The sequence below is a fragment of the Schistocerca serialis genome, chromosome 10 (assembly GCF_023864345.2).
Source record: "Schistocerca serialis cubense isolate TAMUIC-IGC-003099 chromosome 10, iqSchSeri2.2, whole genome shotgun sequence".
Lineage (NCBI taxonomy): Eukaryota > Metazoa > Arthropoda > Insecta > Orthoptera > Acrididae > Schistocerca > Schistocerca serialis.
The window spans coordinates 79,483,161-79,510,182 of NC_064647.1; the positions used below are offsets into that span (position 1 = coordinate 79,483,161).

General features: G+C 44.2%; 1 protein-coding gene across 1 annotated transcript in view; it reads left to right on the top strand.

Annotated features, from left to right (window-relative positions):
• Positions 1-14,890, top strand: part of LOC126424554 (B-cell lymphoma/leukemia 11A) — a 132,479-nt gene extending 117,589 nt beyond the window's left edge. Inside the window, exons 4-9 of the mRNA XM_050087301.1 lie at positions 2,085-2,509; positions 2,646-2,715; positions 5,508-5,745; positions 9,018-9,594; positions 12,752-13,737; positions 13,795-14,890. Coding sequence (XP_049943258.1) covers positions 2,085-2,509; positions 2,646-2,715; positions 5,508-5,745; positions 9,018-9,594; positions 12,752-13,737; positions 13,795-14,890 — 3,392 coding nt within the window. The remainder of the gene's footprint in view (positions 1-2,084; positions 2,510-2,645; positions 2,716-5,507; positions 5,746-9,017; positions 9,595-12,751; positions 13,738-13,794) is intronic.
• Positions 14,891-27,022: the final 12,132 nt, after the last annotated feature.

A 27,022-nucleotide genomic window follows, 5' to 3' on the forward strand; every position in this document is an offset into this window, starting at 1 on the left:
TGTTTCGTGTCCGCCTCCGGTAGCTGAGTGGTCAGCGTGACAGGCTGTCAATCCCATGGGCCCGGGTTCGATTCCCGGCTGGGTCGGAGATTTTCTCCGTTCAGGGACTGGTCTTGTCCTAAACATCATCATTTCATCCCCATCGACGCGCAAGTCGCCGAAGTGGCGTCAAATCGAAAGACTTGTACTCGGCGAACGGTCTACCCGACGGGAGGCCCTAGTCACACGACATTACTATTTCCTTAGAATTGTTCTTCGAAATCATTCGAGTTCATCAAAATCGGAAATGTTCCTAGTTTAACTGTTTCCGCTGCAGACAGTGTTTCATTTCTTACCACTGTGTGATGGCGTCTTTTCTGTTCCAATACAAAGATTTCTGCTTAAATCTGTTTACGTCAAATAGAATACCATTTGCCTTTAACATTATATATAATTTCTAAATGGAAATCACGAAGTAGACGAACCTGAGGAATTCTGCTGCCTGGGCAGCGAAATAAACCATGACGGACGTAGCAAGGAGGATATAAGAAGCAGCCCAGCACTACCAAAAAGGACGCACTTGGCCAAGATAAATCTACTAGTATCAGATGTCAGCCTTAATTTGAGGAAGAAATTTCTGAGAAACCAAATCTGGAGCACAGTATGGTAGTGAAACATGGACTGTGGGAAAACCGGAACAGAAGAGAACAGAATCATCTTAGATACTGTGCTACAATGACAAGAAGAAGGGACAGGATGGTACTACATGTGTTACGACATCGTGGAATAAGTTCCATGGTACTAAAAGGAGCTTTAGGGGGTAAAAACTATGGAGAAAGGCAGAGATTGGATTACATCCAGCAAATAATTGAGGATGTAGTTTGTAATTGCTACTCTCAGATGAAGAGATTGGCGCAGGAGGAAAGTACATCTACATCTACATGATTACTCTGCAATTCACATTTAAGTGCTTGGCAGAGGGTTCATTGAACCACAATCATACTATCTCTCTACCATACCACTCCCGAACAGCACGTGGGAAAAACGAACACCTAAACCTTTCTGTTCGAGCTCTGATTTCTCTTACTTTATTTTGATGATCATTCCTACCTATGTAGGTTGGGCTCAACAAAATATTTTCGCAATCGGAAGAGGAAGTTGGTGACTGAAATTTCGTAAATAGATCTCGCCGCGACGAAAAACGTCTTTGCTTTAATGACTTCCATCCCAACTCGCGTATCATATCTGCCACACTCTCTCCCCTATTACGTGATAATACAAAACGAGCTGCCCTTTTTTGCACCCTTTCGATGTCCTCCGTCAATCCCACCAGGTAAGGATCCCACACCGCGCAGCAATATTCTAACAGAGGACGAACGAGTGTAGTGTAAGCTGTCTCTTTAGTGGACTTGTTGCATCTTCTAAGTGTCCTGCCAATGAAACGCAACCTTTGGCTCGCCTTCCCCACAATATTATCTATGTGGTCTTTCCAACTGAAGTTGTTCGTAATTTTTACACCCAGGTACTTAGTTTAATTGACAGCCTTGAGAATTGTACTGTTTATCGAGTAATCGAATTCCAACAGATTTCTTTTGGAACTCACGTGGATCACCTCACACTTTTCGTTATTTAGCGTCAACTGCCACCTGCCACACCATACAGCAGTCTTTCCTAAATCGCCTTGCAACTGATACTGGTCTTCCAATGACCTTACTAGTAGTGGCGGGCTGCACAAAACCAGTCAGAGACTTAGGACCAAAGAATAAAAGAAAGAATATTTTCTTTCGTATTGCTCGTTATACATTCTGCTAGCTATTTAAAATATTTTAAGGTAAGTACATTAAGTAATGAATTGTAAGAATTTGGAGTTGGAGATCATCAGTGTTATTTGTCATGAATGCGAGTTTCTTTTTTTTTTCTTTTTTCAAAGGTGCATTTAGTTCTGTAATTTGTTCTTTGGCACTATCTAGTGAGTCTGTGAAAAGTACGCAATGTAGGGTGATCACAAATATGCACCGCAACTGTACTTGCACATGGTAGCTGTTAGTCTACGGAACTAATGAGGATCTGGGGTACTGAAGGAGCTGTTTGCGTGTATTCTGCAGAACCCACCAGCCTGGTGTGCTACACGTGCAAGCTGCGGCTGCAGTCCGCGTGGCGCCTGGTGCAGCACGTCCAGACCTGCCATGGCGTCCGCCTCTACGAGTCCAGCCTCGGCGGGGGCGGCGTCGGCGTCGGGAGCGGTGGCCTGCCCTCGCCGCAGAGGCCCGCCGCGCCGCTGCCGCTGCCGCTGTCGCTGGTGCCCGGCGGCAGCTCGGCGGCCGCCAACACGTCGGGAGGCTCGCTCTCGTCGGGCTCGTCGGCCTCGTCGGGCTCGCCCGTCTGCTCGTCGGTCGGGCCGGGAAACGGGCTGGGAGGCGCCGGGAGCACAAGCTGCCTCCTGCCCCCGCCCGGCGCCTCCTCTCTCCTCCATCCCCCCTCCAGCTGCAGCAGCACCACCACCACCGGCTCGCCGCTACTCCTCCACCAGGTAGCTGTCTCTCTGCACTCGCTCGGCGCTGTTCCCCTCTCCACTCTCTCCTGCACTCATTGCTTTATTTCTGCAGTATAACTCTACCTCATCACCTGCTTTTCTTTCTCTTTCCATAAGGCCCTTATGACTACAGGTAGCAGTGGAATTGGGAGCCCACTTCCAAACATTCCCAAATGGGAACCCTCCATCCACACCTCACTCTGGTGGGATTGCTCTTTAGTGGGATTGCTCGAAAATATGCAGTGCTTGTGATGGGCAAAGATCTCACACAGCCTGCCTAGCCCATCTCATCAATGCATTACATGTAGATGTAAACAAAATGTGGTGAGACAAATGTTCCTCTATGTATTACTCATGTTAATCTCTCATCTATCAGTTTTCGACATTACCTTCATTCTATCTTCTTACTTCACTTCTACATTCCAATTGTACCTCATCACCTGCTTTTCTTTTCCATATGACCCCTATTAAGTACAGGAGACACTACCCCAAAAATTCTCAAAATGATATCTTCACTCAGCACTAGAGTCCGCTGGTACTGCCCAAAAAGATACAAAGTGTACATTGGACCAAGATATCAGTTATCCTCTGTAGTCCATCAGGCCAAAGAATAAAATGTTTAAGAAAAAGATATGGAGAGAATGTTCCTCTACATATCTCTGATAGTGATTTCACATCTGTCAATTGGATGACATTCCCTTCATCCTATCCAGGACCAATCGCTTCACTTCTGCATCCCAGTTATACCTCAGCACCTGTTTTTCTTTCACTTACCATGAGACCACTTTTGATCACAGATAGTACTACAATGGGAAACCACTCCCAAACATTGCCAAATGGGAACCCTCTGTCCACAACTCACTTTAGTGGGATTGCTCTTGAGTGGGATTGCTTGAAAATGTACAGTGCTTGTGATGGGCGGAGATCTCATACATCCTGCCTAGCCCATCTCACCAACGCATTACATGTAGAAGTAAACAAAATGTGGTCAGACAAATGTTCCTCTATGAATTACTCATGCTCATCTCTCATCTATTAGTTTGTCGACATTACCTTCATTCTGTCTTATATTAATTGCTTCATTTCTACATACCAATTGTACCTCATCACCTGCTTTCCTTTCTCTATCCATATGACCCCTATTAAGTACAGGAGACACTACCCCAAAAATTCTCAAAATGATATCTTCAGTCAGCACTAGAGTTCGCTGGTATTGCCCAAAAAGATACAAAGTGTACATTGGGCCAAGATATCAGTTAGCCTCTCCAGTCCATCAGGTCAAAGAATAAAATGTATAAGAAAAAGATATGGAGAGAAAACCGTTCCTCTACATACCTCTGTTAGTGATCTCACATCTATCAGTTGGATGACATTCCCTTCACCCTATCCAGGACCAGTCGCTTCAGTTCTGCATCCCAATTATACCTCAGCACCTGTTTTTCTTTCACTTACCATAAGACCACTTTTGACTACAGGTAGTACTACAATGGGAAACCACTCCCAAACATTGCCAAATGGGAAACCTCCGTCCACACTTCGCTTGACAGGCATTTCCTCAATAGATAAAACGTCTACAATGTGCCGAGAACCTATACAGCTTGCCTAGTCCATCAGGTAAATGTATGAAATGAAGAAGCAAACAAAACCTGATGAGACATCTGTTCCTCTATATGTTTCTGATGTTGATCTCTCATCTATTAGATTGACGACATTTTTCTTCTTCATATCTATTACTACTTGATTTATTTCTGCAGCCTAAGTTTGACATACGAGTAATATTCCTTTCTCTCTCATTACGACCCCTGCTGTGTCCTGGGCAATTTCATCATTATCTGAATTTTTATCTTTTCTGCCACAACCTTTTCCTGCTTTCAGTCCTTCCAGTTCTGGGGATTCAGCATTCCTCTCCCATCCGTTGGTAGCTATTGTGTTCCAGTATATACTGCAAATATTCATTCCTGATATATCACTTGCAGTTCTTTTTGTTATGGCCTTCATAGGTATATATGTTGCTTTTTTGTGGATTTCTTTCTTCCTTCTCCTCAGTCTCAATCTTCTCACTCTATCAATACTCCTCAACCTCTCCATACCAGTTATCAGTCTTCTCTTACTTTTCAGTGTACCAGGTGTTTTGGCTGCATTCTCTTCTTTATTCTCTGCTATACCACTATCCTCCGTTTCTCCATTAAATCTACTCTTTCTCTCCCAATAAGGCCCCCATTGAATCAAAAACAGGCCAGTTATCATAAACTTGTCCCAGCGGTTCCACATGCTTTCTCTCCTTTCCAGTTTTCTTCGAATGCTTTAAGTATCTTCTTCCTGATAACTGACAATCCTCTATCCCATTCCTATTCACAATGCTGTGCCTGATATATCAGTTGGACTACTAACTTTACGACATCCAGAGGAACACATGCAGGGCCCTAGATGATTTCAGTTTTACTTCTAATCCTTCCTGAACCTTCTTACAATTTCAGGGTTCAAATGGTTCAAATGGCTCTGAGCACTATGGGACTCAACTGCTGAGGTCATAAGTCCCCTAGAACTTAGAACTACTTAAACCTAACTAACCTAAGGACATCACACACATCCATGCCCGAGGCAGGATTTGAACCTGCGACCGTAGCGGTCGTGCGGTTCCAGACTGTAGCGCCTTTAACAGCTCGGCCACTCCGGCCGGCTACAATTTCAGGCTCCCTCCATTCTTTCACCAGATTCCTTCCTTTCACTGAATTTCTTGATGTCATGTATCACACAATTCATCTCTTCCTTTCAACTGTGCTCCACTAGCAACTTTTCTTTCTCTTACTGTGTCAGCCCTATCACAGACTTATTCTGGTTCTAAAATCTCCTCTTGCTTCCTTGCCTGTCCTCGTAATTCTTCCCAGACCTCCAGCAAACCCACCTTTGCAACGGGTGACCATCTCATAACTGTAAATATTGGTGGCCAGAGTGAGTGGGTGGGTAAGCAGACGCTGTGCTCGTGTGCCCGCAGCGCCCCAGCAGCCGGGGCCCCTGTGTGGAGGCGGCCTCCCTGCTTGGGCTGCCCTGTACGCAGCCGCCGCCCAGCTCAGCAGTCAGCGCCTGCTCCTCCAGCAGCACCATCAGCAGCAGCACCAGCTGCAGCAGCAGCAGCACCACCACCAGCGCCACCAGCAGCGCCAACCCGTTTGGCGTGGGTGGCCTCCTGCGGGGGCTGCCGGCGGCGGCCCTGGACCAGCGACCGACGGTGAGTCAGCGCCCTTGTGCTTCCAGGAAATGGTGCCTGCTCTCTCTCTCTCTCACGGCGCCAAACTAAACTAAACTAAACTCCTTCCAAATACGATTCAGAAGGCCCACTTGTACCGACCGACAGCCTTGTCATCCTGAGACAATAGGAGTACTGGATGCAGATAAGATGGGGTATCCGATCAGCGCACCGCTATCCTTGTCAATTTTCATGACTGGAGCCACTATTTCTCTGTCAAGTAGTTCTTCAACTGAAGTTAGAATCGTCTAGGTTATTAGGCTGCGTCATGTTTCTTCTAAAATGTTTGACGTTTCGACCCCTCTGCTGGGATCTTCCTCAGGATCTTTTGGTGACCATTACTGCTAGAACAGAAAAGCAGTATTCCAGCAGTAGTGGACACCAAAAGATCCTGAGGAAGATCCCAGCAGAGGGGTCGAAACGTCGAACACTTTAGAAGAAACATGACGCGGCCTAATAACCCAAAAGATTTTAACTTCTGTGACAACAGCCACGAAAGCCTGCACACTTACATAGTTCCTCAACTGGTCTCAAAAGGGTTGAGTCCTCCCCACTTGCCAACAGCGCTCAGCAGACACAGACATCCACCCATCAAAGTTCTAGCCAATCTTGACACTGCTTGATTTCGGTGGTCTGACGGGTACCAGTGTTATCACTGTCGCATATCTGTTGGCTCTCTCACTTCACCACAGCATAAATACTCCATGAATACTCCCCACCCCCACCACCACCCCCTCCACCAGACAGCTGTCTCTGGGTATTTGCTTCCAGCCAGACAAACAGTGCATTTATCGAGAAATTTCATACCGTCTCGAACATATATTGGTTGATAAAAAAGTCAGTATAAATTTGAAAACTTAATAAACCACGGAATAATGTAGATAGAGAGGTAAAAATTGACGCACATGTTTGGAATGACATCTGCTTTTATTAGAACCGAAAAAAAACAAAGTTCACAAAATGTCCGACAGATGGCGCGTGATTCTGGTTTTGTAACTGCTACCGTGACGGGTGAGAGGTAAGCCGATATGTTACAGAATCGCATCATCTCCAACCTGGCTGATAAACACCTGCTGGAACGTACGATGTTTATACAGGATGGAGCTCCACCCCATATTGCTAGACGCGTGAAAGATCTCTTGCGCCCGTCTTTTGGTGATGACCGTGTGCTCACCCGCCACTTTCGTCATGCTTCGCCTCCCAGGCCCCCAGACCTCAGTCATTACCTGAAGTCGCAAGTGTATCGTGATCGACCGACATCTCTAGGGATGCTGAAAGACAACACCCGACGCCAATGCCTCACCTTAACTCCGGACATGCTTTACAGTGCTGTTCACATTATTCCTCGACTACAGCAATTGTTGAGGAATGATGGTGGACATATTGATCATTTCCTGTAAAGAACATCATCTTTGTCTTACTTTTTTATGCTAATTATCGCTATTCTGATCAGATGAAGCGCCATCTGTCGGACATTTTTTGAACTTTTGTATTTTTTTGGTTCTAATAAAACCCCAAGTCATTCCTAGCATGTGTGTCAATTTGTACCTCTCTAGCTACCTTATTCTGTGATTTATTGAGTTTTCAAATTTATACTGACGTTTTGATCATCCGGTATTCCTACATGTACGCCACATTCCCCATATAATCAAATGAAAGAAAACGACATCAAAGTATACAAGAAATTAAAAGATTTTCATCCTCTCTAGCCTTAGTTTAACTCATTATCTGAAGGCTAGCTTTCTTCATTAGGAGTAGTCTCGTGCAGAATTTATCTATTGCCGTAAGGACCATTCAGAGTCGAATTTGAGCAAAGCTAGTGTTACATGGATGTAAAAACTCTGATTTGGAAAGTTGGATTTGAAGGTGATCTATTGGATTAACTGCAGTCTTCGGTACCGCATTGGTTTTGGGTTCTCAACCAAACTGTCACCTTTCAACGCAACCTAGACCTTGGACTAAACTACAGATCAATACTGCACTACAACTAAGACTTCGTATTCACATTCGTTCGCTTCTCCAACTCACGATCTTGTTACCACCTTCCAATTCAACCTACACTCCAGGCTGCGCTGCGTATGTCAGTCACCGCAACCTGCATTTAGAGCCGGCCTGTGTGGCCTAGCGGTTCTAGGCGCTTCAGTCTGGTACCGCGCGACCGTTACGGTCGCATGTTCGAATCCTGCCTCGGGCATGGATGTTTGTGATGTCCTTAGGTTAGTTAGGTTTAACTAGTTCTAAGTTCTAGGGGACTAATGACCTCAGCAGTTGAGTCCGATAGTGCTGAGAGCCATTTGAACCATTACGTCACCGGAAGAAGGCGACTTGCACTAGCTATAAGTTTATTTGAATCGACACCTTCATCAGATCTCAATAAGTCATTCGTGTATTCGTCTTTTCCATTACGACCTCTGTGCGACCACGAACAGACACATCATGTTCACCCCTGCCATAATGTCTTCATATTTTCCATTCTTCTCTGTCGCACTTTTACCGAAATTTTCAGCCTCCTGTCTTCTTGCCTGGTGCACTAATGACACTGTCAGTGCCCAGTAACCATCTCTTTCGTTCTCCTCTGGTACATTAGTCGGCGTGTCCTTACTGCTCGAACGTTCCTTCCTTTGGTCTCGATCCTCATAGGGGCATGAGGACTCTTTTCGTCATTCTGTCCATATTCATCCTTATAACACGTCTCGCAAATCTTGTCCTCTTCTACTGAGACTGCCCTTTTGCCCCAATACAGTTCCTCCCTGAAACCTTTACATCCTTCTCTCACCACCTCGTCTACGGTCCGTATCTTCTGCAGCAAAACAACAGTGTCAGGCAAATCACAGCAGAATTGTCGTTATTTGTGGGACATGTGATCCAGCTGGGTTCAGTGGTTGGAGAAATGGAACTGCATGCTATTACCAATAGGATAATGCATAATCATGCACTTTGGCACTCAAAGCAACCTTCAGACTGAGGATAGTTTTACTTACTGATACAGTCGCTGTCTTCTTTGATTTAACCAACAGCGGTGACAGTGTCACCATTTGTGTTGAAATTCTTTTCAACAGATGTACGAAATTAGATCCTAAAGAAATCATCTTTTTTTCTTGTGTGTGATGACTATTCTCATGCGCAGGTTCCGGGGACGACGCACCCCTTCCCGGCGGGCCTGTTCGCGCGGCCTTCTAGCCTGCCACCGCCCCCGCCACCCCCGCTACCGCACCACGACCCGGCGGCGCCGTCGGCGTCTGCACCGTCAACGCCGAGCCACCACTTCCGTAGTATGGAGCAGCTGGTGCAGGAGCAGCTGCGCCTCAACCCGCTGGCCGCCGCCGCCGCCGCCGTCGCAGCCGCCGCCGCCTCCTCCTCGTCGACGAGCTCCCCGTCGCCGTCGGCCGTCTCGTCGCTCGTCGCGTCGGCGTTCGCGCCGTCGGCGCAGCCGCTGGACAGGATAGCGGCGGCGGTGGCTGCCGCGACCGCGGCCGTGCCCGGCGCAGGGGGACGGGAGGCAGCGCCGCCCACGCTCGACTTCTACTCGCAGAGGCTGCGACAGCTGGCCGGCACCACCAGCCCGGGGCCCGGGGGCGGCGCCGGAGGCGGAGGCGGCCTGGCTACGTCGCCCTCGCCGCGCAAGCAGATGCTGACGCCGCCCTTTGGCAGCCCACCCCCACACCACCCCCAGCAGCGGCACGCCACGCCGCCCCCGTCACTGCCCCCCATGTCCTCCTCCACCTCTACCGTGCCCACCGCCTCCACCTGCATTCCATCTACCTGCGCCGCCCCCACAGGACACACCACCAGCCCTGCCGACGCTTCGTCGCCTCTCGCGCTGTCTCTTGAAAAGGTACGCTGTTACTGATTTCTGACAGTGTAGCTTAGAGAAACGTCCATTATAATACACATTTTTCTACTCATGTACGAGAGACGTTCAAAAAAGTAATGCGACACTTTATTCTCTGCGAATTTCGATTCAACAAATGCGGAATTTGTTGTGGGGCATCGTGGAATATTCCCATTTCAGCTCCTATATTTTCATGAGGTCCCAATAGATGGTGGAGCCATACACAGCCTTCAGAATGGCGTCTGTAACGGACGTGCGTTCCAAGTAGAGAGCTGTCATTGAGTTCCTTTTGGCAGAAAACCAGAGCATTGCAGATATAAGTGCTTGCAGAATGTTTACGGAGACCTGGCAGTGAACAAAAGCACGGTGAGTCTTTGGGCGAGGCTTCCGTCATCATCGAAACAAAGTCGCGCAAACGTGTCCCACCTCCCCCATGCCGGCCAGCCGTACACGCTTGTGCTACCCTCAGGAAATTGAAGAAACAGCTTCAAAGTGTTGGTCGCTGCAAAAATGCAAACATGGGTACTTTGGACAAGAAGAAAATGTCCAGCTAATATGAGATCTAAAATACCTTATGAGCCATGAGCGGTAGTCCGTCTTCGGTACCGCGGGACACATTTCTTCAACTGTAAGCTCTGTATTTTCCATACTTCGGGAAGAAAGAAAACGTGAAAAACATAATGCGTATAATTTCGAGCATTATTCAGAAGTGCTTCAAATGTTCCTCTAATCTATCTTATTTCTTACATTTCAATTACTCAATTCAAAAAACATTTGATCGATTTATCAATTTTTTTATTTCAATATTATTATTGACGCTTAAATAAAACAGCAATTTTTTATTCGCACAATAGCTATGCCTCAAAGAGATGAACTTTTCGACACTCTATTTTTGTAGCTAGCAGTACCTAATACTGAAATATTTCAGCTTTCCCTCAAACCACTAATCAAGTTTTCTTAATTTTTCTGATTACTGTATAGCATTTCAAACTTTATTTTTGTGAAAGTAGACGTCCCACTGGTCTGTTTGACACACCATTCTCCATATCCGTCTCTTCATTTGGCTATCAGGAGTCGTAAACTTTATTTTCCCTTCTATCGCTAATTAAATTTACCTTAATTACGCTGAATACTGTCAAGCAATAAAACACTTTTGGCAACACTAGACCTTACAGTCGTCCGTTTGATACAACATTTGATCTTTTCTGCCTCTTGGCTTGGCTATGAAAATTCGGAATAATATCGACTGTATAGTCTCTAGAGCAAGCGTGTCAGAGCTTTTAGCCAACATGGAGCCGCACTGGCAGAAGACGAGTAGTTTTGGGCTGCACATAGTATAGTGAATGTGATATTTTAAACATGAGAATTCCTTAATAATTTTATATATAATTAATTAGAAATAATAGAATTATAGAATAGTCTGGAAACTAAAGTACCAGATTCAATTAAAGTAGTTGCAATTCTCAGGTTATTCTCCAGATGATTCAAATTTCTCATGTTCAGAAATGAAACAGAGTCGTCTGTTTTACTTGGTTAAAAACTTTATAAAGCCTGGATCGCATAAATATTTCTTTATTTTCAACAAACGCTTTCAACAGAGTTTGCTGTGATCTTCAGGTCTTCAAAATTTTTGTTACAAAACTTGGTCATTGTGACTTGGAACCTCATCCCAAGTTGCCACTTTATTTCCCCTATATGTTACATTTTATCCAATATCATGGCAACTTGGCATGACGTTCCAACACAATATGACTACGTTTCGTAACAAAATTTTGAACACCTAAAGGTGAAGTCTGTCGAAACCGGATTTTGAAAATAACAAAACAGTTATGCGATCTTGGCTTTAGAAAGATTTCCACCATGTTCTGAAGGCGTGCATCTGAGATTTCGGTTTTATTTTTACTCTTTGTGTGCTTTATTCTTGAAAATAATTGTTCAGAAACGTACGTGCTTCCAAACGAAAATGATATATATGTAACGCATGACTGTGCTGCAGGGGACGTTGTGTCTTGGGCTAGTATGATTTCTAAACGTCTAACAACGATACGTGATGAAATCTTTCTTTTTTTTTAATGTCAGACTGTAAGTCTATACATTTCCTCTGAAAATCTTCTGACAACGTATTTATATTGTTTGTGAAAGGTGTCACATAAATATGAAAATTTTAATTACTTTTTCGAAAGTCTTGAAATCGATTTTCCAGTTCGAGCACCAGATCGAAAAGTATGGCTGTGTATTTCATTCCATCTTTAGGATTATGTCTCAGCTTAGCAGTTGCAATTTAAGTGGCCGTAAGCTAACAGACCAGCGCGTCTGAACGGGATGGAGCAGTGAGAGAATATGACCATGTGGAGGGAGTTTCAGACTGAAAATATTCAATTTATCGTAACTTTACGTAATTTCATAAACGGTATTTCATGGATTTTTTCTTTTTATTATTATTACCTGTCGCGTGACAGATACTCACTTCTCGGGCCACACTGGTACTTGCTTTGAGCCGTATGCGGCCTGTGGGCAGCAAGTTCGACACCCCTGTTCTAGAGGAACGTTCTTCTAAGACATTTGACGAAAAACGTGACGACATACTTTGCACTACAGATAACCTTGAGATTGCCACTAGCTGAAACTAGTAATTTGTGAAGCTCGTGCCGTATTATTAGGAGCCTGAGTACACATTTTAATCTAGGATAGGTACAGTGGTACATAAAAATGTAGACTTTCACGGCCGGAAATATCATGTCCATTATAATTATCCTGGCTGTTATGCCGTGGTCGGTTGATGAATCCTGTGTCGATTCCCAACGTTTCGTCTCCGACTGCGGGAGACATCTTCAAGGCGGTCCGTAGCTCGATGGAAGGTCCAACATACCCACTGGCTGGCTACTGACTGCTGCTAAATTCCGTGTCCGCGCGCTCCCGCGCCGCGGCGTGACGTCACGTGTTTTGAAAACGTCAGTGCAATTGGCCGCTGTCCGTCGTCGACCTTCCATAGAGCTACGGACCCCCTTGAAGATGTCTCCCGCAGTCGGAGACAAAACGTTGGGAATTGACACAGAATTCATCAACCGACCACGGCATAACAGCCCCGATAATTATAATGGACAAAGTGGCACATTGCCAGCACCATACAGAGTTTAGACAGCTTGGACTTTGCCCGCAGCAGCAGCAGACGCCGCCCTCGGCAGGCAGCGACCAGCAGCCGGCGCCCGGAACGCCCACACCGCGACCCTCGTCTCCGCGGACGCCGCCCACGGGCCCGGCGCCGACGCCCTCGGACTCCGGCACAGCCGCCCCCGACGACGCCGGTGCCGCCGCCCCCGCCGACGGTGGCGTCGCGCAGAGCGGGCCACTGACACCGTCCGCAGAGCCCGGCTCTCCGGGTCCGGACGCAGTGCGCGCCTGCGAGTTCTGCGGCAAGAAGTTCCGCTTCCAGAGCAACCTGATTGTGCACCGGCGCACCCACACGGGCGAGAAGCCGTACAAGTGCGCTGTCTGCAATCACGCGTGCACGCAGTCCTCCAAGCTGAAGCGCCACATGAAGATCCACCGGCACTCGGCGTCTGCGCTGGCGCGCGTCACGCGCAGCTCGGTCGCCGCCGCGGCCGCCGCCGCCGCCGCCTCCGACGGCTCCGCCCCCGACGCCACCTCGCACAACAACAACAACAACGGTAGCAACCACACGACGCCCGAAAACGCGTCGCGCACGGGGAGCGTCGAGGCGCTGGACGACGACGACGGCGACGAGGACGACGAAGACGAGGAGGAGGACGACGACGACGACGACGACGAGGACGAGGAGGAGGAGGAGGAGGAGATGGAGCTGGAGGAGGAGGACGAAGACGACCTGGACGACGACGACCTCGGCGACGGGGACGGCGACGCGCCCGAGGACCTCACCACCAAGTCGACGTCGTCCACTCCGCCGGGCAACGTCACGTCCGGTGGTGGCGGTCAAGGAGACGGCAAGTCCGGAAGCGGTGCGGGGACGCCGAGGCCCGCCTCTGGTGCGCCGGCCACGCCGATGGACAAGATCTCTAACCAGGGTTCACTCGTGGGCGAGCTGATCGACAAGTTCGGCCTGAGCAACATCCAGCAGTACAGCGAGGCGTACAAGCAGGCGCTGCAGGAGTCGGTGGTCGGTTCGCAGCACCACCCGAACCACCACCACCATCACCACCACCCTCACTCGCAGACACCCCACAGCCTGATGCAGCTGAAAGAGGAGATCCTCGCAGGGCACCACGGGCAGCACCGGTCTGCTCTCATTTCGGACAACAACAACCAAAAACACCTCTCGACCAGTGCACTGCTGTCAGCGACGAGTAAGGAAAATGGCCTCACTGTGGAGAAGTCGGCGGCAGCGATGCGATTCCGGGAGGAGTTCGCGAAAAATATGATGGCTGCAGGCCAACCGCCTCTGGACTTAATGGGAGCCCCTCACGGTCTGTTCGGCGCGGCTGCAGCCGCAGCTGCTGCCGCTGCCGCTTTCGACTCCTCTTCGCCGTCGGCCGGCGCCTACGACGCGGCCAGCAAGAGGATCAAACTGGAATTGGACCACCACACGTCATCCGTGTCGCAGCCGGCGCGAAGCGACCGAGCCGGTGAAGGTCCGGGCAGCGGACTTTATGCCGGACTGTGGCTGCCGGCAATGGCAGCGGCAGCCCACCACCGCGACCACCTCTTCGGCGGTGCAGGGGCGGGTGACACCGTGGATCTTCTGGCGAACCACCACCGCAAGGACTCGCTGCTCAAGGTGGGCAAGTCCGGGCCCAGCCCGTCCACCCTCGCCGCGGCCCTCAACCTGGGCCTGCCGCCCACGTCGGCTGCGGCAGCGGCCGCCGCCGCAGTCGCAGCCCAGCAGCAGCAGCAACAGCAGCAGCAGTCACTCAAGAAGGACACGCGCCGCAATGACACCTGCGAGTTCTGTGGCAAGGTGTTCAAGAACTGCAGCAACCTGACCGTGCACCGGCGCTCGCACACGGGAGAGAAGCCCTACAAGTGCGAGCTGTGCTCGTACGCGTGTGCCCAGTCGTCCAAGCTGACGCGCCACATGAAGACGCACGGCCGCCTGGGTAAGGACGTGTACCGCTGCCGTTTCTGCGAGATGCCCTTCTCTGTGCCGTCGACGCTCGAGAAGCACATGCGCAAGTGCGTGGTGAACCAGAACAGCAAAGCGGCAGCCGCAGCCGCGGCGGCGGCGGCAGCGGCGGCGGCGGCGGCCGCCGGGGGCGGACACCTGCCGCTGGTCGGAGACGACACCGGCGACTCGTCCGCCTCCGCCACCAAGGACGCCACATGACTCTTCCCGTGGGGAGGGTTCCGCCACGTGCCCCCGCCGCCACTGCCGCTGCCGCCGCCACAGAGCATCTACTGAGAGTCGGCCTCCCTCCTGCCGCCCCCGCATGCTGCCCCCCACGCCCCTGCGCTCGTCGGCTGGGGGCGCGGTGGCCGGGGCGCCAGGAGGGGTCGCAGGCCGGCTGCCAGCAGCTTCGCAGCAGTGCTGTCCTCTCACCACCACCCACACAACCCCCATTTTGCAGCACCGTCTCCACTGCCACCACACCCTCTGCCGCACCAGTCACTGCTCCAGCAGCCTCACCACCATCACCAGCAGCAGTCTCCAGTGTTCCCACAGCTCTCCGAATTTGGACAGCGTCTCGAAGATGTTGTCCCATTCTCAGCAGCTGCTCATTTCTTCAGACCGTATTATCCTTAGAATGTGGGGCTGCAGTGGATTCGGTGCTACAGCAGTACACCATCCCCCGAGCCTGATTTACTCTCACATATATCACTTTTGCCTCCTTATAACTCCGTAAACAACTATTCTTCTTTCCTATCTCCCTGAAGTCTTCCTGAAACTACTTGAACTTCACTTACATTATTCATTACAAATGATATTGCTGAACCAAAATCTTTCTTTTCAGATTTATATCATTTCCTGAATGCTGGACTAAGCTCCAGCATCATATCCTCTTGGACATTTACCCTTACGTACTTTATTATTCAGGTCTTGTCAACTCCCCATCCTTGCTCGTCATGCATCTTGAACCCTTCCCATTTCTCTTTCCCTGCCTTCAGATATTTCTCAAGGGTCACCCAATACACGTACTAACCTGTATAATTATGTTCTATTTGTGTCCTTACTCGGAGCAAATAAGTAATATGCAGATATTGCACTGAAAGCTATTTGCAGCATTAACACAGTAGTAAATTTCAAACATTCCACCTATCTCTTAATACAACACAGTTATCACTAATCCCATTTCCTTAATCAATGGGTGGTTATCAGGTAAATCACCCACATTCTCCTCCCACAGCGTACCTGTGTCTGACTGCAGTGTACCTAAGTTCCTAGTGGCGGGAAACCTCCCCGTGGTCAGGTTTGGCCAAAAAAAAAGACATGTGCATTTCTGAATTTCACTTTGTTGAATTTCAGACAAGGACAGTTTCGTAAATTCCGTGGAATGTACATTATTATTGTGTCTGTAAATGCCAAGAGAAATGAAGAAATAACAGAAACATTCAGATCTGGTATTTATGAGTTTTTCCCCAAACGTACAGTATGCAGCTCAAGACATTTAGCCATTGTGGACGATACTGCACACTTTGGGCATGCTTAGCTGCGCAAGTACGAAATGTATCGGACTGAAAGTGGAAATAACGTGCAAAGTTTCCTCAGAAAGAATCTTCAGGTGAAAAACTGCGTTCTATTCGAGAAAGTTCCATAACAAATATAATGAAACTAGTGAGAAGGATGAAACGGACATCTTCCTATTTTTTGTATTATATGATCAGTAAAATGAGTGTAACTGATACCAAAGCATTTGTGTAAAGTGTAAACATGTTTCAATAACTCGTTTGTAGACAAATACATATTGGTATCCTATGTAGAATATTAATATCATTAATGATATAATCATCATTATTATAATATATTATATTCGAAATTAAAGATTTTTGGGGTGATTATTACGACCTATGTTATTTTAAACTTATGTTGGGGTTCTTGTTGTTTGTATCTCTAGCATGAGCTTGTGGTATGACACTGTTTTGTTTCTTATGTGAGTTCTCATTCTTGGAGAAAAATGAGCATGTGTTAAAGGTGAAAGCTAGATCTGAGTGGATGGCCTTGATTTACATTTGAATGAGAAAGACTGAAAAATAATTTCACTATATACATATTATTATAATATTTATTCCAAATAACTGAGGTTGCTTACCAAAAATATTTTCCTCTTGAGTGATGGATTATGAGAAATAATGTATGCTACACTAACCACTTCTGAAAATATTTGTATTTAGTAGATAACATTAGGGTCTGAGTGATTATTTAATTTTTCTACTATTCTGAAACATTTTATTTTCATTATCAACATGTAATTAGTCATTGAAGATGAACTATATGTTCCTAATAGGTGTAGCAACATTTACAGACACAGCCATTCCAGAAGCTACCATATTTATGATCTTACCTGAAGTTATTCACTGTACATTCCAAGAAGTCAATGATATAGACACACGCATCACCAGCTGAAAATTTAACTGTTGGTGATATGTGCATCATCTGATCACAAGACTGCTCAGAAATGAAATACTTTACTCTTTACAGAATTGAAATATTGCCATGATATTAATTCCTGCGTATAAAAGACAAATGAGTTCACAAAACTGCCAAGAAATTTCACTCTTTCATTAATGCATTTGTAGTATGATTACATCACTGATATTTAAATATTTGAAGTTACTGAGGAACTGAATTTTAACGGTATTGTGTGGAATAATTCTGACTTTTTCACTGTATGCATTGTTTGATGGCATTCTCTTTTTCTAATTTTTGTTCAAGACCTAATTATAATTCATGCAAATGTCTTATACCTATGTGACTACACCAGTTTCCCTGAATAGTCATTTTCAGTACTTCAACTGATGAATCTTGACTTATTACTGTATCATTATATGTTGCATAATTATGCAACACAAGTATATGTGTACAGTTAACTTGTTGGAGCCTTGAATGTATGTGATGCTCAACATCATATGATGTTACTGTAGGAAGAAATTCATCTAATGGGCAGTTGAAAATGACTTGTCAAGGAATGTGTAGTCTTATATATTTTAGATGGAGTCTGATTGCAATCAGCCTTTATTGTCCAAACTGTGCTCATTGTTGCCCTATTCCTAACTCAGGATATATGAACAGTGTAGGGTCATTACTTTATTTTTCTACCACAGTTAATTTGTTACAGCCACGAATGTCAGTTCACTCCAAAGATCCATGAAAATGTAGGTTTTATTGTAGCAGAAACATTCAATAATTCCGTGAATGTTGCACTGTGCTCTGACGATTAGAAGTGAGGTATTCACAATGAGATTTTTCTTTATTTTTAAATATTTAGCTGGAGTGTAAACTTTAAACTAATAATACTTTCTTAGAAAGATATTTCCCAAAATGAGATAAAATTCTGTAATCATTTCCAATTTTGCAATTTGTAAATATGTAGGTATATAATTTGCTGGTAACTATTAAAACACATCACCATATTATGACCGAAAGTAATTAAGTAAATGAATACGTTTACACAACTCGGTTTAATAAAATGGTTTCTTGAATAAGTCTGCTGTAAAAACTACTTTTTCCAGCAGATCTTTGGGGCTAACTGATTACCTGCGCTATGGCACTCACAATTAAACTAGAAGATGATGAGATATGTAGCTGTAATTGTTTAAGATCAATTGAATGTCATAAGCAGTGTTCTGTGCCACATTTGACATTGATCTAAGATCTGTAAACTTTTTGTGTTGTTTCTCTATTAATAAGTTTTTTTCTGCCTTACACAAAACTTTAATGTGACTGAATCAAAACTTTAACCACATAACAAACATTCTCCTTAAAACTGAAGTTACTATAAAGTGATCCTGGTTCAAAAGATATGAATAATACACAATAGAGAAAACATTTTTAATTTTCAAACAAGATGAATTACCTCTCATTCTATCTACTGACTGCATCTTTCATTCTTTGTGATATCCACTTTAAGACACATCTGGAGAAATTTTTGAAGGAAAGAGTTCATCATTTGTAATCTTCCATTTCTATATGCTTAATGTGCTGTGCTCAAGCTTTTCATTTGTAATTTCAAGTCGTTTCTCATTGTAAATTGAGACAATAAGTGAAAATTTATGTAAAAAGACATTTTATAAAATTTTTAATTCATTTCAGCTTTCGTCTAGCTGAAAACATGTCTTTATATAATAGCTGTAAGGAAAAGAACTTTCATTAAACCACCTGTTCTGTAGTTCCCCTAGTAATCTCACTGACACTGTATACTTCGTTGCATAATCAGTATCAAGTAATTTTGCTTCTACTTCTGCGATTAATTTTCCAGATGGCAAATTTATCACAACTGCTCATAATGCAGCTTCACACAACTTGCTCACTGCTCACTTCTGTGTCCTAAAATTGGTGCTTTTTTTATAATAGGAACAGTTTCACAGTACTATGTGAGCTATTACATGTATAAGTGCTCAATGAGTTATGAAGACATATTTCTCTTAATCCGATATACTCAGTTCATGAAAAAGGCCGCCATCATGAAGAACATAGGGTTTTTTAAACAGTGTTTCTGTTTTCATATCATTCTTATACTATCAAAACGTTGTTAGTGTATGTGTCTTTATCAAGAAGTCTATAGGAGCTCTAGAACCTAGTAATGATTTGTCACAGAACAGAAATGTTACTCAAGAAAAGAACAGTATACATGTATGGAATACAGTAGCACAACTCCACCCACAGGGTATACCAAATAAAAACACACATTATGTGTATTCTGCTGTTCTTTAGTAAACTTATCATTCTCCTCTTGGTCATCACTGTTCTTTGCAAGTGATTGTTGTGAAACACTGTAAAATGTTATTCAGGGTAATATATGACTGTAAGGACAAAAATTACGATACCAGTAGCAGCAATCTTTTGGAGGAAAGAAAGTTGCAAAGTTTCAGATGTAACATATGACAGATATATTTATAAATTAAATCCTCCCCAAGTATTTCCTCCCACATTTAGAGTAGCTATAATACCCCAGTAACATATAAATATCTTTTCAAGGTGAATGGAATCTTCAGTGGCCATGCTGACCAAAGTTAAATGTCATGTACTAAATAGTTTGACCTCTTCCAGATATTGACACGTCATAATGCTATTGTTATTATTATTATTTTTATTTAAATTACTCTGTAGAGGAATAGGTGTCATGGATCACTCCTAACCTTAGTTGGAACACCAAAAGCTACTCCCTTTAGTGTAAGAGACATGTAGAAAAATGTTTCATATAACAATTTGCTTTACTCAGTTACACTAATGGTGAATCCTATAGCTGTCACGGATATGAAACTTGAAAATATAATTATTGGGGTTATTTTTAAAACTATGGAACTTAGGTGAATACATCAGTGTAAAGTTTTTTCGAAGTGTTATCTTAATAATGAAGTGGCATATCAGCAATTACTGATATTGCCAAAGTCAGAAACACAACTGTGGTTTCTTGATAACAAATCAAATTGGAGTAGTGTGGACTAAAATTGTTCACCTTCAGAAATGTGGTGGATGAATTATACAGTTCCTGTAGAATCGTGTCTCCAGGCATTCATTGACATTATCTCTATGTATTCACTCTCATAAGCTTCATTTTCGAGATAAAAAAGTGTATGCAAAGTCTTTTTCCAAGCCTCAGATTTAATTTTCTACATAGGAATTTAATGGAACTGGGTGACAGTTTTTAAAAAGTCCAAAATTATATTTACTACACTAGTTTCCTTGAATGGAAGAAATTGTTTTTCTATGTAGAAACCCTACACGTCTGTTACACAAAATGATAAAATGAACAGTCTTTCAAAGACACAGATATCCTTATTAAATTTTAGCAGAATTTCTGTTTCAAAGATTGATTGTTTTAATGGTTATTTAATATTATTACCACTATTACTATTTATTTGTACATTTTATGTACTGAACTATGGAGAACAGGAAACTGAATATGTGTATTTATGATTGTCATTGAAACAAGAATAATTATTTGTTTTTATTAAAGGACAATGTACAAGTGTTTCAGTTGTCTTTTTCTTCTTACCTAATAGGCAATAATCCCTTTCTGTACCTTATAGACCTAAATTTTAAGAACTATGTCTCAGAAAATTTAAGTGAGTCGCTTAGTTTAGGACCTGTATGATTACCTGAGAAACAGCAAATTTATCCACATTTATTTTTTATTCAGTTCAGTTATATGATGCCACTGACGTACATTATCTTGTGTTTTATTGACAGAATGAGAACTTTGCATGTTTGAAAATTAGGAGGGCTGTAGAATTCAAGAAACTAGTTAAGTTGCAAAAAATCAACAGTACCTTTGGAAACAGCATTATACAGCATGCAGGAGTACATTTGAGTCAAAGTTTTAAAAGATAAAGAATGAAGAGTAATTTGAATTTCAGAACTCTTTAAATGTTCCCTAAGTGCGTCTTCCAGCTGACACTTCTCTGCATGGTGAAGACAGAAGCCACTGATTATATCTTTGACAATGTAACTTAAGTGCTGTGAGATATCACTACAGCTGATATTGTTCATTGTGTCAACTTTTACATATCCCTCCACTACACAAAAATATTTTGAGAAGAAATGACAACTTTTTTGCATTTTACTCATCTTTCATTAGCCATAATTACTACATCTTTTTACTGTTGAGATGTAATAAATATCATGCACTGCAACTGAAATCAAGTTCCACTAAAGCTCTGACTCTTTAATTGGCAACTGGAGAATATCTGCTTGTTGAAGTGCCCTCTAAGCAGTAATTAGACAGATGTGCTCCATTCAGCCAACAGGAATCTGAAAGCACTCATCCAGATGTAGAGGAATATGTCTACAACCATTTACACAGACCTTTCCTACTTACACAGCTCTGCTGAGTAAGTCTGAGAATATCTTTCAGAGAAAATATTTGTATACAGTCAGCCATCATGTAATACATAGTAACTAGATCAAAATATTACACTAATACTTATAAGTGAATGATAATGAGATAGATAATTTGAATATAATATAAGGAAGTCAGGTTTCGAGACAAGTTTGTTGCAAAACAAGTTGCTATGAATAAATGCTAGCCTGCATATCTTTCTCCTTGTACTCGGTGTTATGAAGGGTCTGACTGAGATAACATGTTGAGAAACAGGAAAAATATGCATGGACAGTTAGATTACATGTACATTTGGTTTTCGGAAAATGTAACGGTGTCAGAGGATGTGGACTTCACTGTTAGAATGTCAAAATTATGAAAATCAGGAACACAGAAAAATTGTTTGATAGCCAAAAATGGTATAAGATCTTCCAAGTCCATGAGTAAAGTGTATGGAGTACAGATAGAAGTGAGTATATAAGTAAATCCAAGTGTGAAATTTAAAGAAAACAATTTAATATGATACAGGCAGAAAACTAACTGGAGAGATGGAGGATTGTATTCGCACATTGCTAGTTTCAAATGTTCATGAGTACAGGTACTTGACCAAGTGGAATATATGTACAGAAGAAGAGCGGAAGCGGATGGTATGATATAATTACACATATATGCCAATTTTCATGCATAACACATTGATGGCATGCTCAGATCAGAAAGTCCTGCAGAGCAGAAAGTCTTCTGCTATTCTAAACTTACGCCACATTCCTGCTGAATTTCTATTGCAGACAACACAACTCTGATAACTCCTTAATTTTTCTTGCTGTTTGTATGATTTGTTTATTCCCATGTAGACCTCTGGTTCTCACTCTTCGGCACAGGCCGAGTCACGCTTACATTCACTGGAAAACAACTGTGCCCACAGTTCATACTGACTTGATAGGCCTGCTTCATTCAGCTGATCCTATGCGCCTTATATGTGGTGATCGGCGTAAGTCTAATACTAGTTACATCACATATCAGTAGCATTGTGCAACTGTAGATGGTACATGGTATCAAACTATCTCACTATGGTCAGTCAGATGAATGTAAGAGGCTACAGGAGATTGGTATAACTGATGAACGAACCATAATTTTACAAACCAGTCGCAATTTCAGCTAATGTAGAAATAATAAACAGATCCATTTAGAAGCACAAATTAGTTCCATAAACATTCACTGCAGAAAAATTTTAATATAACTATAAACAACATGAGACACAAATTTAAATGAGCGTCACGGCAAAAATTATTATTACAGTTTAAACGTGCAAGGTGTACAACTTTGCTTGCACCGTATTTCCCCAACATTTGAGGATTTATTAAAACAAATTGGTTACACATGTATCATCCCAAGTATTTTCCCTCGCCGGCCACTACTTTCTCCCATCTTTCTGGCAGTGTACGAATCCCGCGTCGAAAACATTGTTCATCTTTTGAAGCGATTCACGAGTCGATCCAATTTGTGACTTCTTCATGAGATCGGACGTATTGGTCAGCCAGGCCATGCGCCATTGATCTAAACAGGTGATAGTCAGAGGGAGAAATGTCTGGAGAATACATTAGCACTTCCCATTTTAATGTTCCCAAGTACGTTTTGACCTCTTTTGCAACGTGGGGTCGAGCGTTGTCGTGCTGCAAAACACTTTATCGTGCCTCTCGCTGTATTGCGGCCGTTTGTCTTTTAATGCTCTGCTCAAACGCTTTAATTGCGTTCGATAACGAGCACCTGTGATTGTTTAACTTGGTTTTAACACCTCATAGTACACGACGCCGAGCTGGTCCCACCAAATGTAAGGCATGATCTTAGGGCCGTGAATATTCGGTTTGACCGTCGACGTGGAAGCATGGCCGGCATATCCTCATGATTTTTTGCGTTTAGGGTTATCTCAATGGATCCATTTTCCGTCCCCAGTCACAATGCGATGCAGAAATCCCTTCCGTTTTTGCCTCTGAAGCAACTGTTCACAAACACAAAACGCCGTTCAACGTCCCTTGGTTTCAGCTCACACGGGACCAAAGCTTCTTCTTTCTGAATCATGCCCATAGCCTTGAGACGTTTTGAAATGGCTTGTTGTGTAACTCCAAGTAATCGTGCCAATTTTTCTTGAGTTTGACACGAGTCTTCACTCAGCAATATCTCCAGTTCGGCATCTTCGAAAACATTCTCTCGTCCACCACTATGCCGGTCTACGACCTGAAAATCACCGTTCTTGAAGCGTTGAAACCCCTCACGACACGGTCATTCACTAATAGCGTCCTTACCATACGTACTTGAGAGCATTCGATGAGACTCAGCCGCTGTTTTCTTCACATTGAAACAAAACAGCAACACCTCCCGAAAATGAGAATTAGGCTCATAAACTGACATTTTCCATCAAGAACAACTTTTTGATGCAGACACAAACCGACTAATGTTTGATGGAGGTTATGTTGACCGAGGTCCTAGATAACTGCCTGACGTCTGCGATCTGTTTCTTCCGACCGCTACTTACCGTTGTCGCCACCTATTGGCAAACGGCGGAAGCAAAGTTGTACACCTTGTAGTTTAAAAATAGTTATCTTTATTTAAATTGTACCACTAATACATGGAAACCTACAACTATCAGACAATTATGAACTGTAATTCCTAACCATAAGGAGTGATGTTCTGCGAGGGATACCGTTTACAGCTAATGTTTGTTTGAATTACGTTTTGAGCGAATGCTGACGTTACTCAAGATGCCTTTGATATGATAAAAGATTACTTAGTGCTGTCTTTAAACAGAACTGCTCCCGACAACTGTCAGTACGTCTTTGTACTGAATTACTGCGTGGACAAAGCTGCACAAATATTCATTCCGACATGATAAGACTTGAGAGCAGGGCAGCTGTTAGCAACTCGCCTTAAATGATCATAAATTTAAAACTACAAAAAGTTAAATAACCTACGATTACAATATCAATGATTTACAAATAGAATCAGTTATGTTTCAAATACGTTTGTCCATTTAATATGTCATCTCGGCGTTGTATTGTGTGTATGTAGATTTCTAGCTCTCCAAGTAAGTTCGTTATTAAACGTTTAGGTAAAATGTTTAAAATTTTCATTGCTAATTTAATTAGTTTCGCGTTGTTGTTATCGTTCTTTTAGTGCTTGAAGAATGCACGTGCATCATTTTCGCTAGTTCTCGTGTGGTCTCGATATCTCGTACTGAAGTTGCACCCTTCGATTAAGGAAAGGGGCAATCCACAAAACAGCTTTATAACAAGATTCATAAATGTAGGCAACGTTGTAGTACAATATAGAGTAACAGCGACCACTGTTGGAACTGTACCAAGGAGGACTAACGGAGGATGTTGAAGCATACAGAGAAGGCCACCACGAATGGTCACAGGTTTCTTTGGCCCATTAGTCAGCGTCACAAAGATTAAGTGAAAAATTGAGAAATATATTTCAACCACGTACCGAGCGACCGTGAAGACAGCATCAGTATAATAACGGTGAGAGCGTGGGAATTTAAGAAATCATTCTTCTCGCGCTCGATACTTGAATAGGGCGGGATGAAGATGTAATATATGAGGAGGACATTCGATAATAAAAAAGACGAATTGATGCAGAAATAAAACAGTTTGCCGGAGAAGTTTTATGTTTTCATGATTTTAGGTTGGGACCATTGACATGAGCTGAGAACAGCTCGGGGATAAAAAATTTTTATCATCTCAATACTGCATTTAACCATGGCAAGTCAGCCTGAAGTTTCCATATTATTTAAAGATAGCTCAGTTTTCTGCTTTCTGTAGGTGAAAAACCGCCTACACTTTTTTTTTTCTCGAGTGACTTTGCGGTGTGGTGAAAGTTGTATGAACCGCGGAAATTTTTTGAAGTCGGTAGAACTGTTCAAAACATTGGTCGAACCTCAGTGACTGACGAGTAACTTCACACCATCGAAAGACCGCAATGAAAGTGAAGGTGACCCTTTTCTGAACAGGATTTTAATGTGTGATGGAACTTCAGTTCACCATTTTGAACCGGTGTCCAAACGACAAAGCGTGGAATGCAAACACACCAGCTCACCTGTACGAATGAAATTCATATGCAACTATCACTGGGAATAGTCATATTGACCGTGTTTTGGTATGCCCAACGTGTCGTCTTTTGTGATATTTGAAACATCAGCGTACAATAAACAGTGCCTACTACTCTCACATTCTGATGATCAAAGTAAGCCAAGAATGAGAGAAAAGCGTCGCGAATCTCGAAGAAAACTTGTGATGTTGCTACATGACAACGTTCGCCCTCACACCGACCACCTGATGCAAGAGACGACTGGAAAAAAATGGGATGGGATATACTACCTAGTCTCCCAAACCCGTGCAGTCGCCCTCACACTGCCCAGCTGAGGCAAGAGACGACTGGAAAAAAATGGGATGGGATATACTACCTAGTCTCCCAAACCCGTGCAGTCGCCCTCACACTGCCCAGCTGATGCAAGAGACGACTGGAAAAAAATGGGATGGGATATACTACCTAGTCTCCCAAACCCGTGCAGTCGCCCTCACACTGCCCAGCTGATGCAAGAGACGACTGGAAAAATATGGGATGGGATATACTACCTAGTCTCCCAAACCCGTGCAGTCGCCCTCACACTGCCCAGCTGATGCAAGAGACGACTGGAAAAAAATGGGATGGGATATACTACCTAGTCTCCCAAACCCGTGCAGTCGCCCTCACACTGCCCAGCTGATGCAAGAGACGACTGGAAAAATATGGGATGGGATATACTACCTAGTCTCCCAAACCCGTGCAGTCGCCCTCACACTGCCCAGCTGATGCAAGAGACGACTGGAAAAAAATGGGATGGGATATACTACCTAGTCTCCCAAACCCGTGCAGTCGCCCTCACACTGCCCAGCTGATGCAAGAGACGACTGGAAAAAAATGGGATGGGATATACTACCTATTCTCCCAAACCCGTGCAGTCGCCCTCACACTGCCCAGCTGATGCAAGAGACGACTGGAAAAAAATGGGATGGGATATACTACCTAGTCTCCCAAACCCGTGCAGTCGCCCTCACACTGCCCAGCTGATGCAAGAGACGACTGGAAAAAAATGGGATGGGATATACTACCTAGTTTCCCAAACCCGTGCAGTCGCCCTCACACTGCCCAGCTGATGCAAGAGACGACTGAAAAAAAATGGGATGGGATATACTACCTAGTCTCCCAAACCCATGCAGTCGCCCTCACACTGCCCAGCTGATGCAAGAGACGACTGGAAAAAAATGGAATGGGATATACTACCTAGTCTCCCAAACCCGTGCAGTCGCCCTCACACTGCCCAGCTGATGCAAGAGACGACTGGAAAAAAATGGGATGGGATATACTACCTAGTCTCCCAAACCCGTGCAGTCGCCCTCACACTGCCCAGCTGATGCAAGAGACGACTGGAAATAAATCGGATGGGA